Source organism: Diceros bicornis, chromosome 9 (assembly GCF_020826845.1).
Source record: "Diceros bicornis minor isolate mBicDic1 chromosome 9, mDicBic1.mat.cur, whole genome shotgun sequence".
NCBI classification, from domain to species: domain Eukaryota; kingdom Metazoa; phylum Chordata; class Mammalia; order Perissodactyla; family Rhinocerotidae; genus Diceros; species Diceros bicornis.
This window is the reverse complement of record NC_080748.1, coordinates 76,934,025-76,953,950: the sequence shown is the minus strand read 5'-3', so window position 1 is coordinate 76,953,950 and position 19,926 is coordinate 76,934,025. Positions and strand designations below refer to the sequence as shown.

At 36.8% G+C, this 19,926-nt stretch overlaps 1 protein-coding gene across 1 annotated transcript in view; it reads left to right on the top strand.

Annotated features, from left to right (window-relative positions):
* NALCN (sodium leak channel, non-selective) overlaps positions 1-19,926 on the top strand; it is a 289,313-nt gene that overhangs the window by 74,460 nt on the left and 194,927 nt on the right. Inside the window, exons 7-8 of the mRNA XM_058548440.1 lie at positions 13,198-13,340; positions 13,472-13,576. Of these exons, the coding sequence (XP_058404423.1) occupies positions 13,198-13,340; positions 13,472-13,576 (248 nt within the window). The remainder of the gene's footprint in view (positions 1-13,197; positions 13,341-13,471; positions 13,577-19,926) is intronic.

Here is a 19,926-nt window from a genome sequence, read left to right as displayed (position 1 = left end):
TCCCGAATACCTTATCATCACGTTTGGTGCCCATCACAGGGCACCAAAATAATAGCTGGATTACAACTCAGCTGCAAGACACAGATTCTATTGAGAAGGAATTTCTGGGGGAAACCTAAAGTCTGAGGAGAGACAGAAACCAGGACACTAGAGGAAATTGAAGCCTCTGACACCTACAGACACAGCATACATTAAACACAGCCTAACCGCTAGCTAGATTAACATAAAACCTCACACTAAAACCTACATACCACGGTTACTATTACCTAATACATCAGGTCCAGCTTTCAACAAAAAATCACAAGGCATGATAAAAAGCCAATAAAAACACAATCTGAAGAGACAAAGCAAGCATCAGAACCAGACTCAGATATGACAGGGATTTTGAAATTATCAAGTAATTTGGAATTTAAAATACTTTAATTATTATGCTAACAATTCTAATGGAAAAAGTGGACAATATGCAACAACAGATGGGTAATGTAAACAGATGGAAACTCTAAGAAAGAATCAAAAGGAAATGCTAGAGATCAAATACATTCTAACAAAAATAAAGAATGCCTGCCACGGTCTCATCAGTAGACTAGACACAGCCAAAGCAAGAAACATTGAGACTGAGGATATGTCAGTAGAAACTTCCCAAACTGAAATGCAAAGAGAAAAAAGAATGAAAAAAATGGAACAGAATGACAAAGAACTGTGGGACAATTACAAAAGGTCTATCATACATGTAATGGGAATACCAGAAGGAGAAGAAAGAGAAAGGAGCAGAAGAAATATTTGAATTAATAATGGTTGAGAATTTTCCAAAATTAGTGTTGTACACAAAACCACAGATCAAGGAAGCTTGGACAACACCAAGCAGGTAAGTACCAAAATATCTACACTTGGGTATATCATATTCAAACTGCAGAAAACCAAAGACAAAGAGAAAATCTCGAAAGAAGCCAAAGAAAGAAAACACCCTACCTATAAAGGAACAAGGATGGGAATTATATTGGACTTCTCTTCTGAAGCCATGCAAGCAAGAAGAGAGTAAAGTGAAATATTTAAAGTGTTGAAAGAAAGAAACCCAACAATCTAGAATTTTGTATCCAGAGAGGTTATCGTTCAAAAGTAAGGAGATATAAAGACTTTCTCAGACAAACAAAATCTGAGAGAATTTGGTGCCAGCAGAACTGCTTTGCAAGAAATGATAAAAGAAGTTCTTTAGAGAAGGAAAATGATGTAGATCAGAAAGTTGGATCTACAGAAAGAAGAAGAGTGTTGGAAAAGGGATATATGAAGGTAAATAAAATATTTTTACTTTTCTTAACTGACCTAATAGCTGTTTGTTCAAAATAATAGTAGCAACAATATATTAGGTGATTATAGCTTATGAGTGAGATGAATAGCAGTGTTATAACGGAAAGGAGGAAGGAAGAGGGAATACTGTATTAAAAGTTACCTCTACTCTCTATGAAGTGATACAATGTTATTTGAAAGTGGACTTAGATTAGTTGTAAATGTATAATATAAACTCTAAGGCAACCGCTAAAAATTTTTTTAAAAGAAATATAATTAATATGCTAAGTGAAGAGTAAAAATGTAATCATATAAAATGCTCAATTAAAACCAGAGAAGGCAAAAAAATTAAATAAAAAGACAAAAAAGAAACAAAGAACAAGTGCAATGAAAAGAAAACAGTTACAAATATGATACATACTAATCTATATCTATAATCACGTTAAATGTGAATAGTATAAATATACCAATAAAAAGACAGAGAATGAGAAAGTGGATAAAAAACCAATACCCAACCATATGTTGTCTACAAGAAATCCACTTTAACTAAAGACAAAGGTAGATTAAAAGTAAAGAGATGGAGAAAGATATACCATGCCAACACTAATGAAAAGAAAACAGTAGAGGCTATATTAATTTCAGACAAAGCTGACTTCAGAACAAGAAATATTATCAGGGAGAAAGAGGAGCATTATGTAATTATATATTAGTTTCAGACAAAGCTGACTTCAGAACAAGAGGTATTATCAGGGAGAAAGAGAAACATTACATAATTATATAGGAGTCAATTCTCCAAGAAAAGATGACAATCCTTAATGTGTATGCACCCAACAACAGAGCATCAAAAATAGTCCTTCCCAACCTGAGGTACAGATTCAATGCAATCCCAATCAGAATTCTAGCATGTTGTCCTGTGGATATCAACAAACTGATTCTAAAGATTATATGGAAAGGTAAAAGACCTAGAATAGTGAACACAACACTGAAAAAGAACAAAGAAAGTGACACTACTCAAATTCAAGATTTAGTATATAACTACAGTATCAAGACAGTGTGGTATTGGTGGAAAAAAGAAACTAGGTCAATGGAACAGAACAGACAGCCCCGAAATATACCCACACAAATACAGTCAACTAGTCTTTGACAAAGGAGCACAGACAATCCAGTAGAGAAAGGATGGTCTCTTCAACAAATGTTGCTGGAAGTACCAGACACACACATGCACGAAGATGAGTCTGGTTACATCCAGTAACATCTAGTTACACTGTTCGCAAAAACTAACTCAAAATGGATTACAGACCTAAATGTAAAATGCAAAACTATAAAACTTCAAGAAGGTAACGTAGGAGAAATATCTAGGTGACGGCAACACCAAAGGCATGATACATGAAAGAAAAAACTGCGAAGTGGACTTCACTAAAATCAATAACTTCTGCTGTGAAAAAGACAATCTTATGAGAATAAAAAGATAAGCCACAGACTAGAGAAGATATTTGAATAACATATCAGGTGATGGAAGACTTGTATTCAAAATATACAAAGATATCTTAAAACTCAACAATAAGAAAACAAACAACCCAATTTAAAAATGGCAAAATATATGAACAGACATCTCACCAAATAAGATAACCATTTGGCAAATAAGCATATGAAAACATGCTCAACATCATGTGTAGTTAGAGCATTGCAAATTAAAACTAGGTACCATTATACACCTATCAGAATGGCTCAAATCCAAATCGCTGACACTGCAAATTGCTGGTGAGAGTTTGGAGCAACAGAAACTCTCATTCATTGCTGATGAGAACACAAAAGGGTACAGCTGCTTTAGAAGACACTTTGTCAGGTTTTTTTTTTTTTTTACAAAGCTAAACATAATCTTAATGTATGATCGAGCAATCATGCTCCTAGATATTTACCCAAATGAATTGAAAACTTATATTCACACAAAAACCTGCACACAAGTGTTTATAGCAGCTTTGTTCATAATTGACAAAAACTGGAAGCAACCAAGATGCCCCCCCATAGGGCATAACTTGAGATAAACAAACTATGGTACATCCATATAATGAAATATTACTCAGCAATAAAAGGAAATAAGTTGTTAAGCCACCAAGAGACACAGAGGAACTGTAAATGGGTATCAGTAAGTGAAAGAAACTAGTCTGAAAAGGCTCCATACTGTATGATTCCAACTATATGACATTCTGGAAAAGGCAACACTATAGAGACAGTAAAAAGATCAGTAGTTGCCAGGGTTTCAGAGGAGAGAGGTGAGGGTTGAATAGGCGGAGCACAATGGATTTTTAGGATGGTGAAACTATCCTGTATGATACTGTAATGGTGGATACATAACATGAATTTGTCAAGACCCATCTAACTGCACAACCCAAAGAGTGAACCCTACTGTAAATAAACTATGGACTTGAGTTAATAACAATGTATCAACATTGGTTCATCAATTGTAACAAATATACCGCACTAATGCAAGATGTTGACAATAGGGAGTAGTGTGCAGAGAGATGGGATAGATGGAAATTTTCTGTGCTATCTGCTCCATTTTTCTGTAAGCCTCAGACTGCTCTAAAAATGGTCTATTAATTATTTAAAAAGTTAATTTATTACTATTCCCTCATTTTTATCTCACCTGTGTAAAGTTCTGATTTACATTGGAAATGCTAAGTAGGAATACATAGTATCTTGCTTCCTTAGTAACACAGCTTTTAATACATGCAAAATATTTTTCAATCTTAGTATAATCTTAGTAAATCTAAAATTGAATCTGTGACACATCCAAAAAATAAATCTAAACCAGTTGAAAAACTGCATATTTAAGCATGTTTTTAGCCTTAGGAGTTTATGGAAGAAAGCAGACAGCAAATATATGAAAAAGTCTGTGAATGTTTTTGTATACATGTATCAATATGAAGGTATATGACAAAAAAATTCCCCATGTGTAGTTTTAAATTTTTAACAGTTAATATTTCCTATTCAGTTGTAACTATTGAATTATAATATTAGTATGAATGATGTTAGAGCATGTCCTTGTTGTTAGTTTTATATCAATTTTTTAATTGATGTAATTAAATCTTTCATTTAAATCATGGAAATTTTGCATTTATCAAAATGCAAATAAGAACTTTATTTTTAGTTAAAGCCATATGTTATTTGTATTTCTTATCTCATATTTATTGTAAATTATATTTGGTCAATATCACTCAAGTATCTTTCTTCCTTCCTACTTAGACCTGAATCAGATTTTAATATGTCTCTGTGAACAAAAAAGTCAAGTTATTTGTTTCCAATCTTGATTGATCTTTTGATCTTGTGCTTATTTACTATTTCAGTCAGCTTTGCTATTAAAAATAAAACAAATTCTCGCTATTGTGGCTATTCTGAGTTAGACTGGCTAAGTTTACCTTAAAGTTAATTCTTATTTTCATTGCTAATGCATGACAATGCAGAGATGGGAACTGTGTGTGTCCCCAAATATGAAGACAAGAAAAGATGAGTTCTTTTTCCAAATACTTGGTTCTAATTTTGGACTATTATGAAATTCTAATGTCATAACTATTGATTCCTCCAAAATTACATGAAGTTCTGCTCTTTTTGCCTTGATTTCTTTTGATTATAGTTTCCAATAAATCTTTCAAAAATGGGTGACAAAGCTAAAACACTCTGAAAGAAACCATATTTCTGGCACAATATGTTTTTGAGAAAATTTAAAAGCTACTAACTAACATTTATTTAGTGCTTTAGTTGTGACCAGCAAGTATCATCATTGCCATAGTCTATCTATGGGAAGCTGAGGCCCAGCGTGGCTAACTGGCTGACCCAGTGTGATATAGATAGGAAGGAGTGGACAATTTGAATGTTGGGGAAGGTAACTGAAAGCTAATTGGGGCCTAGCATAGTTTTTTTAAGTCAACTAATGGAAAATAAATTTCCAGGAAGCTCTTTTGATCTGAAACCACAGCTCCTCAAAGGCAGAGGGGTAACAGGTATGTGTCATGACCTCTCCTTTGCTATCTCAGTCCCACCCGACATGGAAACTGCCCAGCACCAGAGGCAGGGAGTGTTTTAGTTGGCACATGGACTCAGCGTCCTTGGAACTGTTCTACTTTAATACCTAAATTTTCCTGCCAATGTCAGCATCCAACCTTGTCAACACTTCTTTTTCCATTTGTGAGTACTATAGGTAAACCTTTCACCTCTCCTTGTCTACAAGTACTTTATATTTAGGACTTGGGCATTTAGAAATTTTCTACATCTGAAGAAATACATTTCAACTAAGAATCTTTATTACTTACAAATAAAAGTTTAACTTAGAAAATATATATAAGCATATATATGCTGTTTTCTATATGGCCTTTGATCTTATTGAAAAACTTGAGTGCTATGGATAGTGATGAGGTTTAAGGTGACAGAGAAAGTGATTTCAGCAGTGACGTGAGGTTGTGCCAAAAGAGTGCTTAATTGTTAAGAAAAAAAAAAATCTAAGCTAAAATTCAGCTCAAAAACAGAAGGTGACAAATACATTTTAAAGCGTTTAAAATGAAAGAAATCCTTCGTGTTTGCTCCATGTTCTGGAAGAGCAAATTAAAAATGTTTTGTTTTGTTATTCAGTGGCCACATGACAGTTCTCAAGCTGAATGTGTGGATCGTTAGTTGAGCCTGTGGACGAGTTGTGTGTAGATTGTTATAATCATGAGGTTACATCACAGACTATTGGGGGAAGTACTTGAATTATTTTAGAAATATATTTTAGTAAAATTAAACATAATTTCAAGGAATAGAAAACATTGTTCATAAATGTTTTATTCATTAGAAAAGTGACATCATCCCAAGTAATTTAATTCTAGCTGGTTTCATTGCTCATTAGGCCTCTGTAATTCAGGATGGGCTTTCCTGCTAATGCTGGTTTATTGACTTTATTCACATTTCATGTTTGCAGATGCATTCAGCCTCAGTGACAGAGATTTATGATGTTGAGTCAAGATGTCCACCTTAAGAATAAACATCTCTCATTGGTGTTTGTTTTTATTGTCCTATGACAAATAGATTTACTTTATAATGACCAATGTTGGACAAAATTTATCATCACCACAGATCCAACTCTTAGGATTTGAGTGTAGAGTTTATGTGAAGAGGTAAATGATGAAGTGGTGTGGAGCAGTTTGGCGGGAGAAAAATATATTATAGAAAGTTACAGTGAATCTCACAACTGACCATTGGCTAACATATTTTAAATATATGGTTAAAAACTATAAGTGATGTTATACCAGAGAGTGGGGACATTGCCAGGAGGGTGAAAGAAACTGAGAGTTCACCAAAACAAAAGATGATTTCAAAGTAGATTTTGTCTTCAACAGTGACCTCAAGCTACAAGTTGTGGTTGAATTAGAGAAGCCGCCATGGTGTTTGAAATCTGGTTGTGGCCATTTAGATTCCAGTGTTGAGACTACACCCACATGTGTCATGAGCCATTTAGCAGGTTTCTATTCAACACACTGTTTCATGGTCCAGACAGAATCAGAGTCATGAACAAGGACCACAGATTAGTCCGATTTCTTCTGTGTTTGTCCGTGAATATATTGAATGCCTCATTGTGATTCAGAGGCAAAACCTGGAAAACTTGCAAAACGTGTTGTGGTTTGTCTTGGAATAATTCAGAAAGTAGCACTATAACTTTTGCTGAGGAAAATTTTGTGCCATTTATTTCATTTAAAATATGTGATTTTTCTTTTTAAAATCTAATTAGTATACTTATAATATCTTATTCTCCAACTAAGATGTTTCCCCCTGGGATACATGTATGTACACACAGTCATCTTATAAAATTGGAGGAAGTAAAAAAGAAATAAGATTTATCTTCCAATGTGCAGTTGTTGAAACAAAAAACTGATACATATTAATGTAATGATACTATTGAGCTATCTACTATGTGGCAAATACTTTATGTAAACAAATGATGTCTTAGGATCTAGGCTTTTAGCCTTCAAAAATCTTTAAAGGTGAATAAAATGTCAAATTCAAATGTAGACTATTATAAATATAGTCCAAAAATGCATTTTTAGGTCTCTTCTTTGGCCTCAGATTGTTTAACCTCTAGACAGTTCATATAAGCCAAAGGAGAAATTTTGATAATCTCACAACTGTTCCATTTTCCCCTATGTTAAGAAAGGAAATTCAATTCAGTTAAAAAATACTTAATAAATACAGTCGTATGTGAGGCCCTGAGCTGGGCACTGCAGGGCAAAAGCCACAGAATCAGACAGACCGTCAAGTTAGAAAAGTGCTTCTCAACCAGGGATGATTTGCCCACCACGTGATACTGGGCAATGTCCACAAACATTTTTGGTTGTCACAACTTGGGGTTTGGGGGTGCTGTTGATCTCTAGTGGGTAGAGGTCAGGGATGCTGCAACGCACAGGACTGGCCCCCACAACAAAGCATTATCCGGCCCCAAATGTCCCTAGTGCCAGGTGAGGAACCCTGGCTTAGAGTGTCGGCTAACCAGTGGTGCACCTTGGATGGGTGAATTTATTTCCCATTGACACTTCAGGATTTAAATAACAGTGAATTCTACCTAAATTCAAACAGACAGTACAGCTTACCTTTAAGTGGCTTCAATGAATTCCTTCTTAAACTAAGCAAAGTTCTTTTTTTCTATTAGTCTTGCTTAATAAGAATATTGGTTTAATAAGAATATTGCACTATGGAGCAGTTCTAGAGCTTAAAGATAAAATTTAGTTGGAGAACAAGATAAGTTGCATGTAGGCAAATATAACAACAAATGAAAACCAGTGACGCAAACTCACTATGTCTTCAACAGGCTGTATTTCTAACAATGGAAATGTGCAAAGATCGATCTCTTTACATGCGTTCTCTTATTTGACTACCTTTCAGGATTGAATATTTAATCAGTGCAACTGTAGTTGAGAAAATAAGCATCCATGTGGAGTTTAGGATGAGGATTATATCTTCCACAGTTCAATCTGCTGGTTAAGAGCTGTGCACTGAGGCACCGATAGATCACAGCCATTCATGTGAGTGGTGGAGGAAGATGCAAGTTTCTTTTCCCTTCCAACTGAGGGGGCTGCTCACACTGCGCTGAGGTAGAGGTAAAGTCAATCAGCTGATCTCCGAAAAGGGTGAGATCCGGTCAGAGTCAGCTGCAGGGACAGAAAGAGCAACTTATTCTAAGTTTGAGGGAAACTGATGTTCTTGAGTGAGAAAAATATCATCACTTTGCCCTCCGCTAATGAGATTCTATTCCCAGGTGGGAAGTGAAGCCAGACAGCTCAGTTTCATACAAAGTGCATCAGGTTGGAAAGGTTAAAGGACCAGAGAAGAAGACAAATATCTGTAGCAGGATGACCTAGGTAGAAAGAGGGGTGACTCACTCAAGCTGCTGTAGGGACTATTTCCGGACTCCTGTAGCTTGCTGTGCTTTGCAAAGCCAAGAGCAGATTCGACAGGGACTGAGCCGTAGCCAGCATCCAATGGGATTGGTCCTTGCCTGACCTGGGATGGGGCTGCCCCAGGAGGTGGTGTGTTCCCTATCACTGGAGGGGTTAAAATTCAGGAACATTGCCCTGAGGATCCAAACATTGAGAGAGAGGATAGAATGAATGGTCCTAAGAGGAACTCGCTTGGTTCTATTAGGAATTGTGAGTGTGGGGTGAAGGTGATTGTTCAGACTAAGGCCTGGTGTACTTACTCATTCTTATTCAACTGTCTCAAGCCTATATCACCAACTTTAACTTCCCACATGCTTTCACGATAGATCGGGTATCGCCATCATTAGAATAGCGCCACAGATATTTTGTGTTTGGAGAGGAGTTCAATGATGGGACCCCAGGTTAGTAACTTGTTATTCATTAGTGTCACAATTTTGTGGCCCTGTCATTTCAAAGTTGAATGACTCAATGGTGTTATATAACCTATGTCTAGAAGAAACAAAATGGGATGCTCCCAGGACACAGTCAATTTCTTACTTTTTTTCATGGCAAAAGAGTCAGCGGAAGGCAGCCAAGCAGTAAATATAATCCTAAAGATAGTGAAAACAGATGGGAATATAATTTTGTTCAGAGATATAAAAAAATATCCTCTACTATGTCTCAATACACGCAGCCTGTAGAAAGTTCCAAGGTATTTATTTTCTAAATGTAGACTTGTGGGTCTTCTTATCTAATGAATCAAACCAATGGGAGAGGTCAGGAAGGATGAATGAAATTAGGAGAATTGATGAGCTGAGTAGTATTTTTGTGACTTTGTTTCCTGTACAACTTGAATTTGTGCTTTGAGAGTCTGGGGTCTAAGAAAGTGGTGCTGTTCCAGGAGCTTCCCGGAGAGATTTTGGGAACAGGCCTCATTATTCTCTAGTAAGAGAATGTATTCTAGTCCCAAGTGCTATTGTAGAATCATGATTCATTTAACAAAAATGTGGTCTTTACAGCTAGAGATTTTAGTTTTAAACTTAAGATGGAGTAAAAGTATTCTGGAGTGTATCCAGAAAAGATATTTCGTATGTATCAATATAATATTTTCTAGAAATTTCCCATACTGGATCAAACAATAGGGGAAGACTTTCCTGTTTATATGTAGCATGGACTTTTAAGTTTATATATGTATATGTGTTTTAAGTGAATTTTGAAAATCAGCAAAACATAAAGTCAATTATAAAATACTTCTCTTTGTTTCCAAATTATCTGTGCAGTATTCACAGTGAGTAAGAGTTGATAAAAAAGCAAATGTTTGAGACAGGCCTTCATATGTCTTAATGCTATGATAATTGTTTAATTTATCAACAGTTCTTGAGTGCTTCTCAATGCCAGGTCCAGAAGTGAAAGATAGAGTCTTAACTTAGAGTGCTCACGCCTAGTGAGGGAGACAAACAGGGTAGCAGAAGTCAGTGTGGTAAGTGACATGATGCAGTACTCCCCTCTCTAGGGGGACTGAGGGCAAAGGAAGTGAGCTGGGCTGGGACAGCCCCAGAGGGGTCAGCTAAGGACCAGAGAGAAGCGCTGGGGGGTGGGGGGGGGGGCAGCCAGAGAGAGCAGGATGTGCAAAATAAGTGTGAGTGGCTACAACATCTTTCTGAGGGTTGTACACTTCCCAAAGAAAATAAAAGGATCATAAATTTGATTTTTGCCATTTTAAATATTGGTCAGCAATTGGAAAATCTTCAAAAGTGATTTTCTTTTCATACATTTTGCAACTCAAGAGTAGAAAAGTCATGAGGAAGGACTGTCTTATTCAATTGCGTTTGCTCCTGCAGCTCTTAGTGACATCTTCAAAGCCTTTGGCCCGGTGTAGTTCACATATAGGGGAACACTTTTTTCAGTAGTCAGTGTTTTCCTGAGGAGTTTTTTGGTTACATTTTCACAACTGTCTCATCTCTTTGTATCAACAAACTCTGCTCTTTGAGCTGCGCTGCAAGTTCCTACTTCTTTCCTTTTTTCTGTGTCAAATTAAGAAAAATGGAGTAAAAGTTCGAGATTACTCGTTGAATGTACTATTTTTTACTTAATTCCAAGTAGCATCTTCCCTGTAGATATAATAAAGAAAGAGGTGGGCAAGTTAGAGGAAGGATAATTTTCAGTGTTCCTTTCAAATTTAATCTTATATTGACAATCCCCACAATTTTACCTGGAAATGCTCAATTGGTAAAACCATTACACTTTAATGGTAATTCATAATGGATTTCTGTAGCCGCTTTTCTGTTTTAGTTCAAATAACTTGAAGAAAATAAGGGACATAAATGACTTGTTTTATGTTAAATTGTCTTTCGTATTCACACCACAAAAGCAAAAATGTTGTACATTTTTAGTACATTTGAATCATTAATGGAAATGATAATTTCTGTTGACATTTTATTTTTTGTACATGCTGTTCTTTTCCGAATTTTTCTCTTTAAAGTCGTCTTCTTGCGTGAGTTCCTCACTGTACTTTATAAGCTTAGCCATCGTAGTCCCTCAGAAAAAAAATAGACTTCATTCAAATTGAGGATCGTAAGAGAAAAGAAGCTCTCTTTCAAGTCCCAGTCTCAAGCAAGAGAAAATACAAGTAACATGGTAGAGAGAAAAAGTAAGACCTGGGCCTGATGTGAGTTCAGTTTCTGGCTCCATCACTTTCTACCCCAGACAAGTTCATTAACTCGTGACCTTCACTTTCCATTTCTGTAAAATGTGATTGATAATATCTGCCCTTAAACCCGCCTCCCCATCTACCTGCCTAATTAGACAGAGATTTCCTTAGCGTTAATTGTGTAAAAGAACCTTGAAACTAAACACGTCTTACAAATGCTAGTTGTGATGGCAACAACTTACCAGTGTATAAAATATGATTCTTAAAATGAGATGCAGTACATATAGGAAGTTATATCTTATATAAAGTACTTAGCACAGATTAGTGCAGAATAGGCATTCACCAAATAGAAAGACACTTTCCTTCTTTCTCTCAGCTTTTCTTTCAAGCCTCTTTATTTCCCATGTGTCCCCATTTACTGCAGACTTTTCTGCTATTCTGCGTGCTTTGGTGTTCGTTGATGCTCTGATTATTCTTCCTGCATGGATAGGCGCAGAGAAACAGTCAGTCATCAGCCAACTTTAGTAAACCTCTTCTTAGTTTAGACATTTGATTGTATGCATATTCTAGTTTTAAATTTTTGTCTGATTAGAACATATATGGGTAGATTTGGGTTTTATATCCTATAATAATTTAACTCATTTATAGCAGTGGAATTTATTGAGGTGCAAATGTTTACCAGTTTTATGAATAACAACCTGTATCATATTTGTTTTATCAACAACTTTAATTCAGTACTGTACTATTTATTTATATGTCTTCTCACAAAATAATTTTAAGCAATTATTTTCGATTTTTATAATAATAATACCTATAATTTATTAAGTACTCACCATATGCCAATGCTTTACAGAAATTAAATCATTTAATCCTCACAATACTATGAGGTATGTGTTATCTATTTCCCCATTTTACAGATGGGGAAACTAAGCCACAGAAAGGATATCAGGAGGCATTTTATCATCACAGTTAAATATGCAGGTCCTTGTTCCAGAATGACTGGGTTGATCTAGTTCCCCTATTATTATCTGTGCATCTTTAGGCAAATCGCTTACCCTTTGTGTGCTTTAGTTTTTCCATCTGTAAAATGGGGAAATAATAACAAATACCTCATGATGCTGTGAGGATTAAACACTATCTTCTCTCTGAATGACATGTTAGGTCTTCTTAACCATATGTTCAAAAATCTGCCCACATGTTGTTCACTTGTTTTCTTTCCATTATCAGTAGTATTTTCAATGAGAGAACTCTCCCAGAAAATTCAAAGTACTGCTTGATGATTTACTCTGTTACATTTTTGTGTTTAGTAAACAGCATGGAATCCAAAGACAGGCTCCAACATACTGATTTTTGGACCTAAGATACTTCAGTCTTCCTGTGAGAGAGTGATTTCAAATGAAACCCAGTTCTCAGATTTATTTCATTTTGGTTAAAACTATAACAAGTGCTTTTCAGCACATGGAAAGTGTTAAGTCCCAAGTGGCAAGCTTACATCATACACATTATTTTTTATTATATCTTTACTTGGTCTGAATGTTCGCTTCCTTTTCCACATTGTTAAATGCATTTAACAGCTAAAGATATAATATAAAGTTTTTTTATTGCTGCTATCTTGAAATTTCCCTGACTTGAAGTCAGAAATTACTTTATCAAAATCCTGAGAATAAGAACAATAAAATGTTGCATACGATTTTAGTCCCTTGAGAAGTGCTTTTGTCATTGAAAAAATGAGCATGGATAAAAATTGATTGTTGTTCTGAAAATTTTTTTCTCGTTCCAAGAGTCCACCATAACTCAGTCTGCTCTCCTGTCTCCTGACAGGCACCAGCATATTCACAGTCTATGAGGCCGCCTCCCAGGAAGGCTGGGTGTTCCTCATGTACAGAGCCATCGACAGCTTTCCCCGCTGGCGTTCCTACTTCTATTTCATCACTCTCATATTCTTCCTTGCCTGGCTCGTTAAGGTACTGTAAAACTTCATCCTAATAAAATCTATGTTTTCTGACAGTTTCTGCAGATCTTTTGTTTATTTTCTGTTGCCCTCCACTTCCTCGTTCCCAGGCTTTGGTAAATATGGTTTGTAATTCTCTTTCAGAATGTGTTTATCGCTGTCATCATTGAAACATTTGCAGAAATCAGGGTACAATTCCAACAAATGTGGGGGTCGAGAAGCAGCACTACTTCAACAGCCACCACCCAGGTACAGTTTGAATTGTCTAGCCAATTCACTACAGATGAAATGATATTAATATTATTCAGTTTTGACAAACAGCTTTCAAACTTCCGTGAAATATTTTTTTAAATGTTGTCTAGGTTATGTCATAGATGGCATGTAGGAAAGCCTTCCAAGAATCAACCACATTTAGTTCTTATTTCTTCTTTCATCTCTTTTATTGAACTGTGAGAAAGAATAAAGTTCCAAGTCCATTCTGACATGTCTTTTAAATTGAGTGATAACCTCTTGAAGGGCGTGTTTTCTGCTATAGACATTGGGAACTAAATGGAACATAGAAGTATGAACACAGCACAGAATTTACATTCAATGTTCCTGAGAGATGACCTAAAATGTCTTCAAAACCATATAGTGCTTATAAAGTAACTCTTATTTATAAAACCACAGCTTGAAAAGTAGTGCTGGGAAGGGCCGCCAAATCAGCCAGCAGTTATAATAGAAAGTGAAATGTGAAAAGACTGAAAAAAGTTGTGCAAAATTGTTTTGATGCAAAATTGTATTTAATCAGGAAAAATAAGTTGGTAATTCAGAGGTAATGGGGCTAGGTATTCAGGAGAGGTAATCACACAGAGAATTATGAAAAACCTTCATTAAGAAAAATGCTGTGGCTGAGGACCTGGTTGCTAGGCAACCGAAGCTCCTGCAGCAGTCTCTTGGTAAAACACCACTTGGGCTGCCTGGCAACAGGCCGTGAGGCCCCGCCCAGCCCCTTGCCAGCCACTAGGCAAGTGGTCGGATGCTTTGTGTGTGTGGAAGGGAGAGACATCATTTGCCATGCTTCTGTTATGTTTGTAAAATCAGACAGAACTATGTGCACAAGGACCTCTTGTTAAATGATTTAAAACACTAAATTACAAGTTTCTAATTCTAATAAGGCAGATAGACTTTGAGGACATAAAATAAAGATGGTTATTTTATTGTAAAGCACACAGCTGTTCAGAAATGAAGTCGTTTCTTGCCTTTCTCTAGTACATGGGACATTTGCAGTTTTCCTATGTGTTATCCTCATAGAAGGACTAAGAGGGTGCCAGGCTTGGTGGACTTGTTGATCTCTTAAGTCTGGGGACTTTCCAGGAGGGCTGTGTGTGTGGAAAGAAAATTATACACATTAACAGGATAATGAAGGGGCTTTCCAACATCTTGGGCAATAATTCAGTAGGAATTGGCTCTGATATGGACTGTTCAAAGGGAAAAGAGAGTCTGTGATGAGAACTGTTTTTTTTAAAATAACAAAGCAACCTGCCTCTGAGTCACAGCATAGAAAAAAAATCACAGAAAAATTAATGCCAAGGGTCTTCAAGAGACCATAATACAACATATAACAGGAAAGCAAAAGGAAAATTTCAGATTAGTAATCATTAGTTTGCCTGAACTCTGATGGGGACGGTGACTTTCATACCTGCATAATTATTAGATGTGGGTCACTTTCCATATGCTCAGTTATATGTTGGGTTACAGTGCAAGAGATTCATACATCCGTAATATAATGGCCCCATACAGTAGGACTACCCATGCCGCAAGTTCTTAGGGGTGTTGCTCCAGAATTGGATGTTGAGATGAGCAGATGCGCTAGTAGGAAATATCCTGGGCCTAGCATCTCCCTAGTCCAGACCATTCCTCTCCTTAAACGCTTCACCTCAGATATCCGTTGCGAGTCAGGTGGTCTTCTGATCTAGGTGGATTCCTGGGAGGGACAGCTGATCTCACTTTGCCTGGAGTAGAACTGAAAGACTGCTATCCCTTAGGACCACACAAGTTCTGTACAGTGATAAGAGACACCGGGCAGTCTCCGGAGAGCAATACATACCTAACTTTTATACGTGAATCACGGTCCAGTAGTTCCTATTGAGGGGTTGGTAAATAAATATTCTGATTGTCTAAAGAGAGCAATAATTTCTGGGTCTTGAACTCTCTCTAGTTGAGCATGCTTGCTGGCCCATGCTTTCTGAATTAATATCCCCTAGTTAAGATGGAGGGCTGTTGAGGGTGGACTTGGTGTAGGATAAAAGGACACTGATAAGTTCTTTCTTCTGTGTGGTTCCATTGACATTCTTAGAATACCGGGTTCTACATGCCCAAACAGCTTCTGTATTAATGTGCAATGCTGGGTTAAAAAGCAGAAAGCCATAGAAGAAAAGACACGTGATCAAAAATGGAAAGAATTTCTCCACCATAAAAGACTATGTACAACTTAATGCTCAAAGACAATACTTTAGTAAAAATTTGTTTACTGCATTTCAAAACCATTGATTTCCACATGAATATACGTCATTAAAATATGTGAGAAAGCAATTTAATGAGGCAGTGTTTGGAAAGGTCTATTCTATCATGGTACAATGGGGAGCTCCTTCTAATAAGAAACCATAGTGGTGGAATAATACATTCATCATAGGAAGCCATAAATGAGAATTACATTTTGTGAGGCTCCGTCACTGAATATGTCGTTTAATAATGAAATCAAGTCAAGTGTCCACTCTCATTATTTTGTGTAATAATGACTATTACTTATTTTTTTAAATGGTTAATTTTGAAAGAACCCAAAGAGCATAAGAATTTCAAAATAAATTTTAGATTTTCTCTGCATTACCATATGTGTATGCGTGTCTTGAGTTTGGAATTTTAATACAGTTGCTGGTGATGAGCCTAGTTACCGAGATTCTTTCTCTACCTCTTCCCATTAAGTAATCTGTCGTTGTTGATGAGGGTGATGATATTTTGCCTCTAGTGGGACAATCCCAAAAGCATTCTTAGCTGCTTTATAAATCAAGTGACCCTTTATAAAACCCCAGCGGTTGCAACAGACAAGCCTGGGATAATTCTCGAGACTGACATCTCCATGGGTTCCCAAAAGATGGTACTAAGAGGAGAGTGCTCATGGAAATTCACTCATGTTGTCATTGGTAATAGTCCACTGATTCGCAACATCATATTACAATGACTGACAGATACTGAGAGCTGCACTAATCATGTGCTAATGGCTTTACGAGCATCTTATTTCATCTTCACAATGGTATTGTGAGGTGGGTACTATTATTGTTTCTGCTTTGCAGATTAAAAAACAACAAGGATTGGAAAGTTTACCCTATATTACACAACTGGTAAGTGGTGGACCTGGGACTCAAAACCAGGTTGCTCAGCTGTAAGAGCCCTCAGTTTTGCTCACTGAGATCCTCGCTCCTTTTAATTTAGTTGTTACAGGCCCTGCTGTCAACACGCTGTCTTTATTTTGGCCCCATGTGAACTTGTGTTTTCTTAAAAAAGACAGTTTTTTTGTTGGCTGTAAGGTGGACAAAGGAGCATTCTCCTACATTATTACTGAGAGTGTAAATTGGAGCATCCTTTCTAGAAAACAGTTTTTCAATATGTATCAGAAGCCTTAAAAACATATAAACTATATTTGACCAAGAGATTCCACTTCTAGGAATTTATCCTAAGAAAAATTTTGGACAATGCTCAAAGATGTATGTTTGAGAATGTTTATGGATTAAACATCAAAAAAAAACTTTTTTTTTTTTTGTGAGGAAGATCAGCCCTGAGCTAACATCCATGCCAATCCTCCTCTTTTTGCTGAGGGAGACTGGCCCTGAGCTAACATCTATGCCGATCTTCCTCCACTTTATGTGGGACGCCGCCACAGCATGACCTGACAAGCGGTGCATCGGTGCGCTCCCGGGGTCTGAACCCAGGCCGCCAGCAGCAGAGTGTGTGCACTTAACCGCTACACCACGGGGCTGGCCCCCCATAAAACATTTTTTTGATAAAAAAAAAGAGTATGAACTCTATCAATAAGTTATTGATTATAAATTATGAAATTGGAATAAATGCAAGCCATTAAATCATGATTGAACTTTACTGACATGAAAATATGCAGACAACGTATTAATGCAAAAAAAAAAAATCTCATGTTTGTGTGTGTGTGTATAACTTACCTGGAAAGTTAACTCTAAAATGTTAGAGGTGATTGTCTTGGGGGTTGGATTTAAGGTTTTTTTACAACTCATCCACATTTTCTAAGTGTTTAATTGTAAACCTGCATTAATTATATAATAAAAAAATATATAATTATATAATAAAGATTTTATCTTTAAAATAAAATAAATCATTGGACATTCAAACTGAAGCCACTTGTGTTAGTTGTTAGTTTCAGCTGCAAGGGACAAAAAGCCCAAAATAAGTGGCTTATGTGAGATAGAGTTCCTTTCTCTCTCATGTAAAGTTAGAGGAGGTATGGTACAGTGTCTGTGTTGCCACAGGTCCAGATTCCTTCCATCTTTTTGCTCCACCTTGCATAACCTTCATTCCCAAGTTGTCTCGTGGATAATGATGGCTGCTGTAGCTCTGACCCTCACATCCACATTCCAGAAAGCAGGAAGGAAAAGAATAGAAAGAAAAAGAACATTTCTGCTTATATCTCATGGACCAGTATGTAATTACATGGTCAAGATGAGCTTCAAAAAAGGAAAAGAATTAGTCTTTTTATTTTGGTGGCCTAGTGGTCCTGTAAACACTTTCTTACTGTGGAAGACAGGGAGAACAGATATGGACGGCCAACTGGCAGCCCCTGCCATACTCCTTTAAGGACTTGAGTCCCTGAGGATTCCTGGTTTTGGATATCCCATTGTCTACCTCACATAGCCACTGTAATAGTAACCAGTCTAAATGTTGTTTTATAATTCAGGGAACTGAAGAGAAATTGAACATTTATAATTCCTTCACTTTATTTCATACAAAGAAGTGACCTTGAGAGAACACTCTGACTAACATTTAAATTCACTCATTTGATTTTTTTCTACTGGAAAAAAATAATTTAACAGAGAAAATTAGTCTGCTACTGGTCAAAGCAAATATATACCCTCAGGATCCTTGAGCCAGGATAGGAGAGCATGGGCTGCGTGTCCCGAGGGGTTTCAGCTGCTGACTGGCGGGATTGCTTTTGTCTTTTCTCCCTAAAAGGAGACTCCCAGGATTTTGACAGGAACTGTAAGAGGCACTTTAACAGATTTGCATTTCAACCAGTGTATATGTTGAATGAGTTGAATGTCATGAAGGATGTGATTGATTCTGCCACTCCTAATGCCTTTTAAGATTCATTCTAAAGGGTATCAGAATCCTGAAAATGGACAGCTGAGAAAAACACTTTGTAATTGGCATCTTTGATCAAAGAATCTTTGTGTAAATGCGCACCTCCATCTTGTCGTGTTAAAAATAAACACATATATGGCCTGTGGATCTGGGCACTTGTCTCTCACCACCTCACGTATTTTCTAGAGGACAAGTTTTCTTTCTGCAGGTGATCTGCTACCTCTACTACTGGGAGTTTGAAATTACCATTATAAATCCTAGGCAATGGGGTCTTTGCGTCATCTCATATTTACATCAATAATTACCCCTCTGAACACAAGGTCAGACTAAACCGAGGACAAAGATAAGTACGGCAAAGAAAATGTTTACTTATGTGTATGAAATAGCACCCTCGGTCAGGAATAAAACAGTGAGTGCTTGTAGTTAGTGTCCTTTCTTATAAAAATAAAAATCCTTTATTCCATGCTATCCCGCTACCACCGCCATACACAGACACACTCCTAAGGAATCGGAAAGGAAATTTATAGGTGAGAAAGTACTTATAAGTGGGAAATGTCTTCCAGCTGGGTGTAATATTGGCAGATAACTAAATGTTGAAGTAGTGGAACATGCAGTAAAATAATAACCTAGGCGTTCAATAACCTGAACATCCAGTTCAATGAATGTCAGGTTTTAATATCCTATAGTATCCTGAGTTTCATCACGTATGTTTTTTGTTTGTCGTGAGGAAGATGAGCCCTGAGCTAATATCCGTTGCCAATCCTCCTCTTTTTTTTACTGAGGAAGATTGGCCCCGGGCTAACATCTGTACCCATCTTCCTTTAACTTTATATGGGACGCTGCCACAGCATGGCTTGATGCGCAATGTGTAGGTCCATGCCTGGGATCCGAACCTGAGAACCCCGGGCCCGCTGAAGCGGAGCTCAAGAACTTAACCGCTATGCCATTCGGCTAGCCCTCACTTATGTATTTTAAGCCAAAAGAAACTACTTGTCCCCTTCATAAATAGGTACATAAAATTTCTGCTGAGCGGATTAATTGCAGCATGGTGAAAATAAGTTCACCAAGTCTATTATGTCAGTCTCCTACCATTAAAATAACACCAGCCTCTTTCCCTGTGCTACGTGCACACTTCTGTTATTTATCCTGAGAATATTTTTCTATTGGCTCAATGAGGACTGTCCACTAAAGATAAAAATTCACAACTTCTAGTAAAAACGCACTTGACACAATGC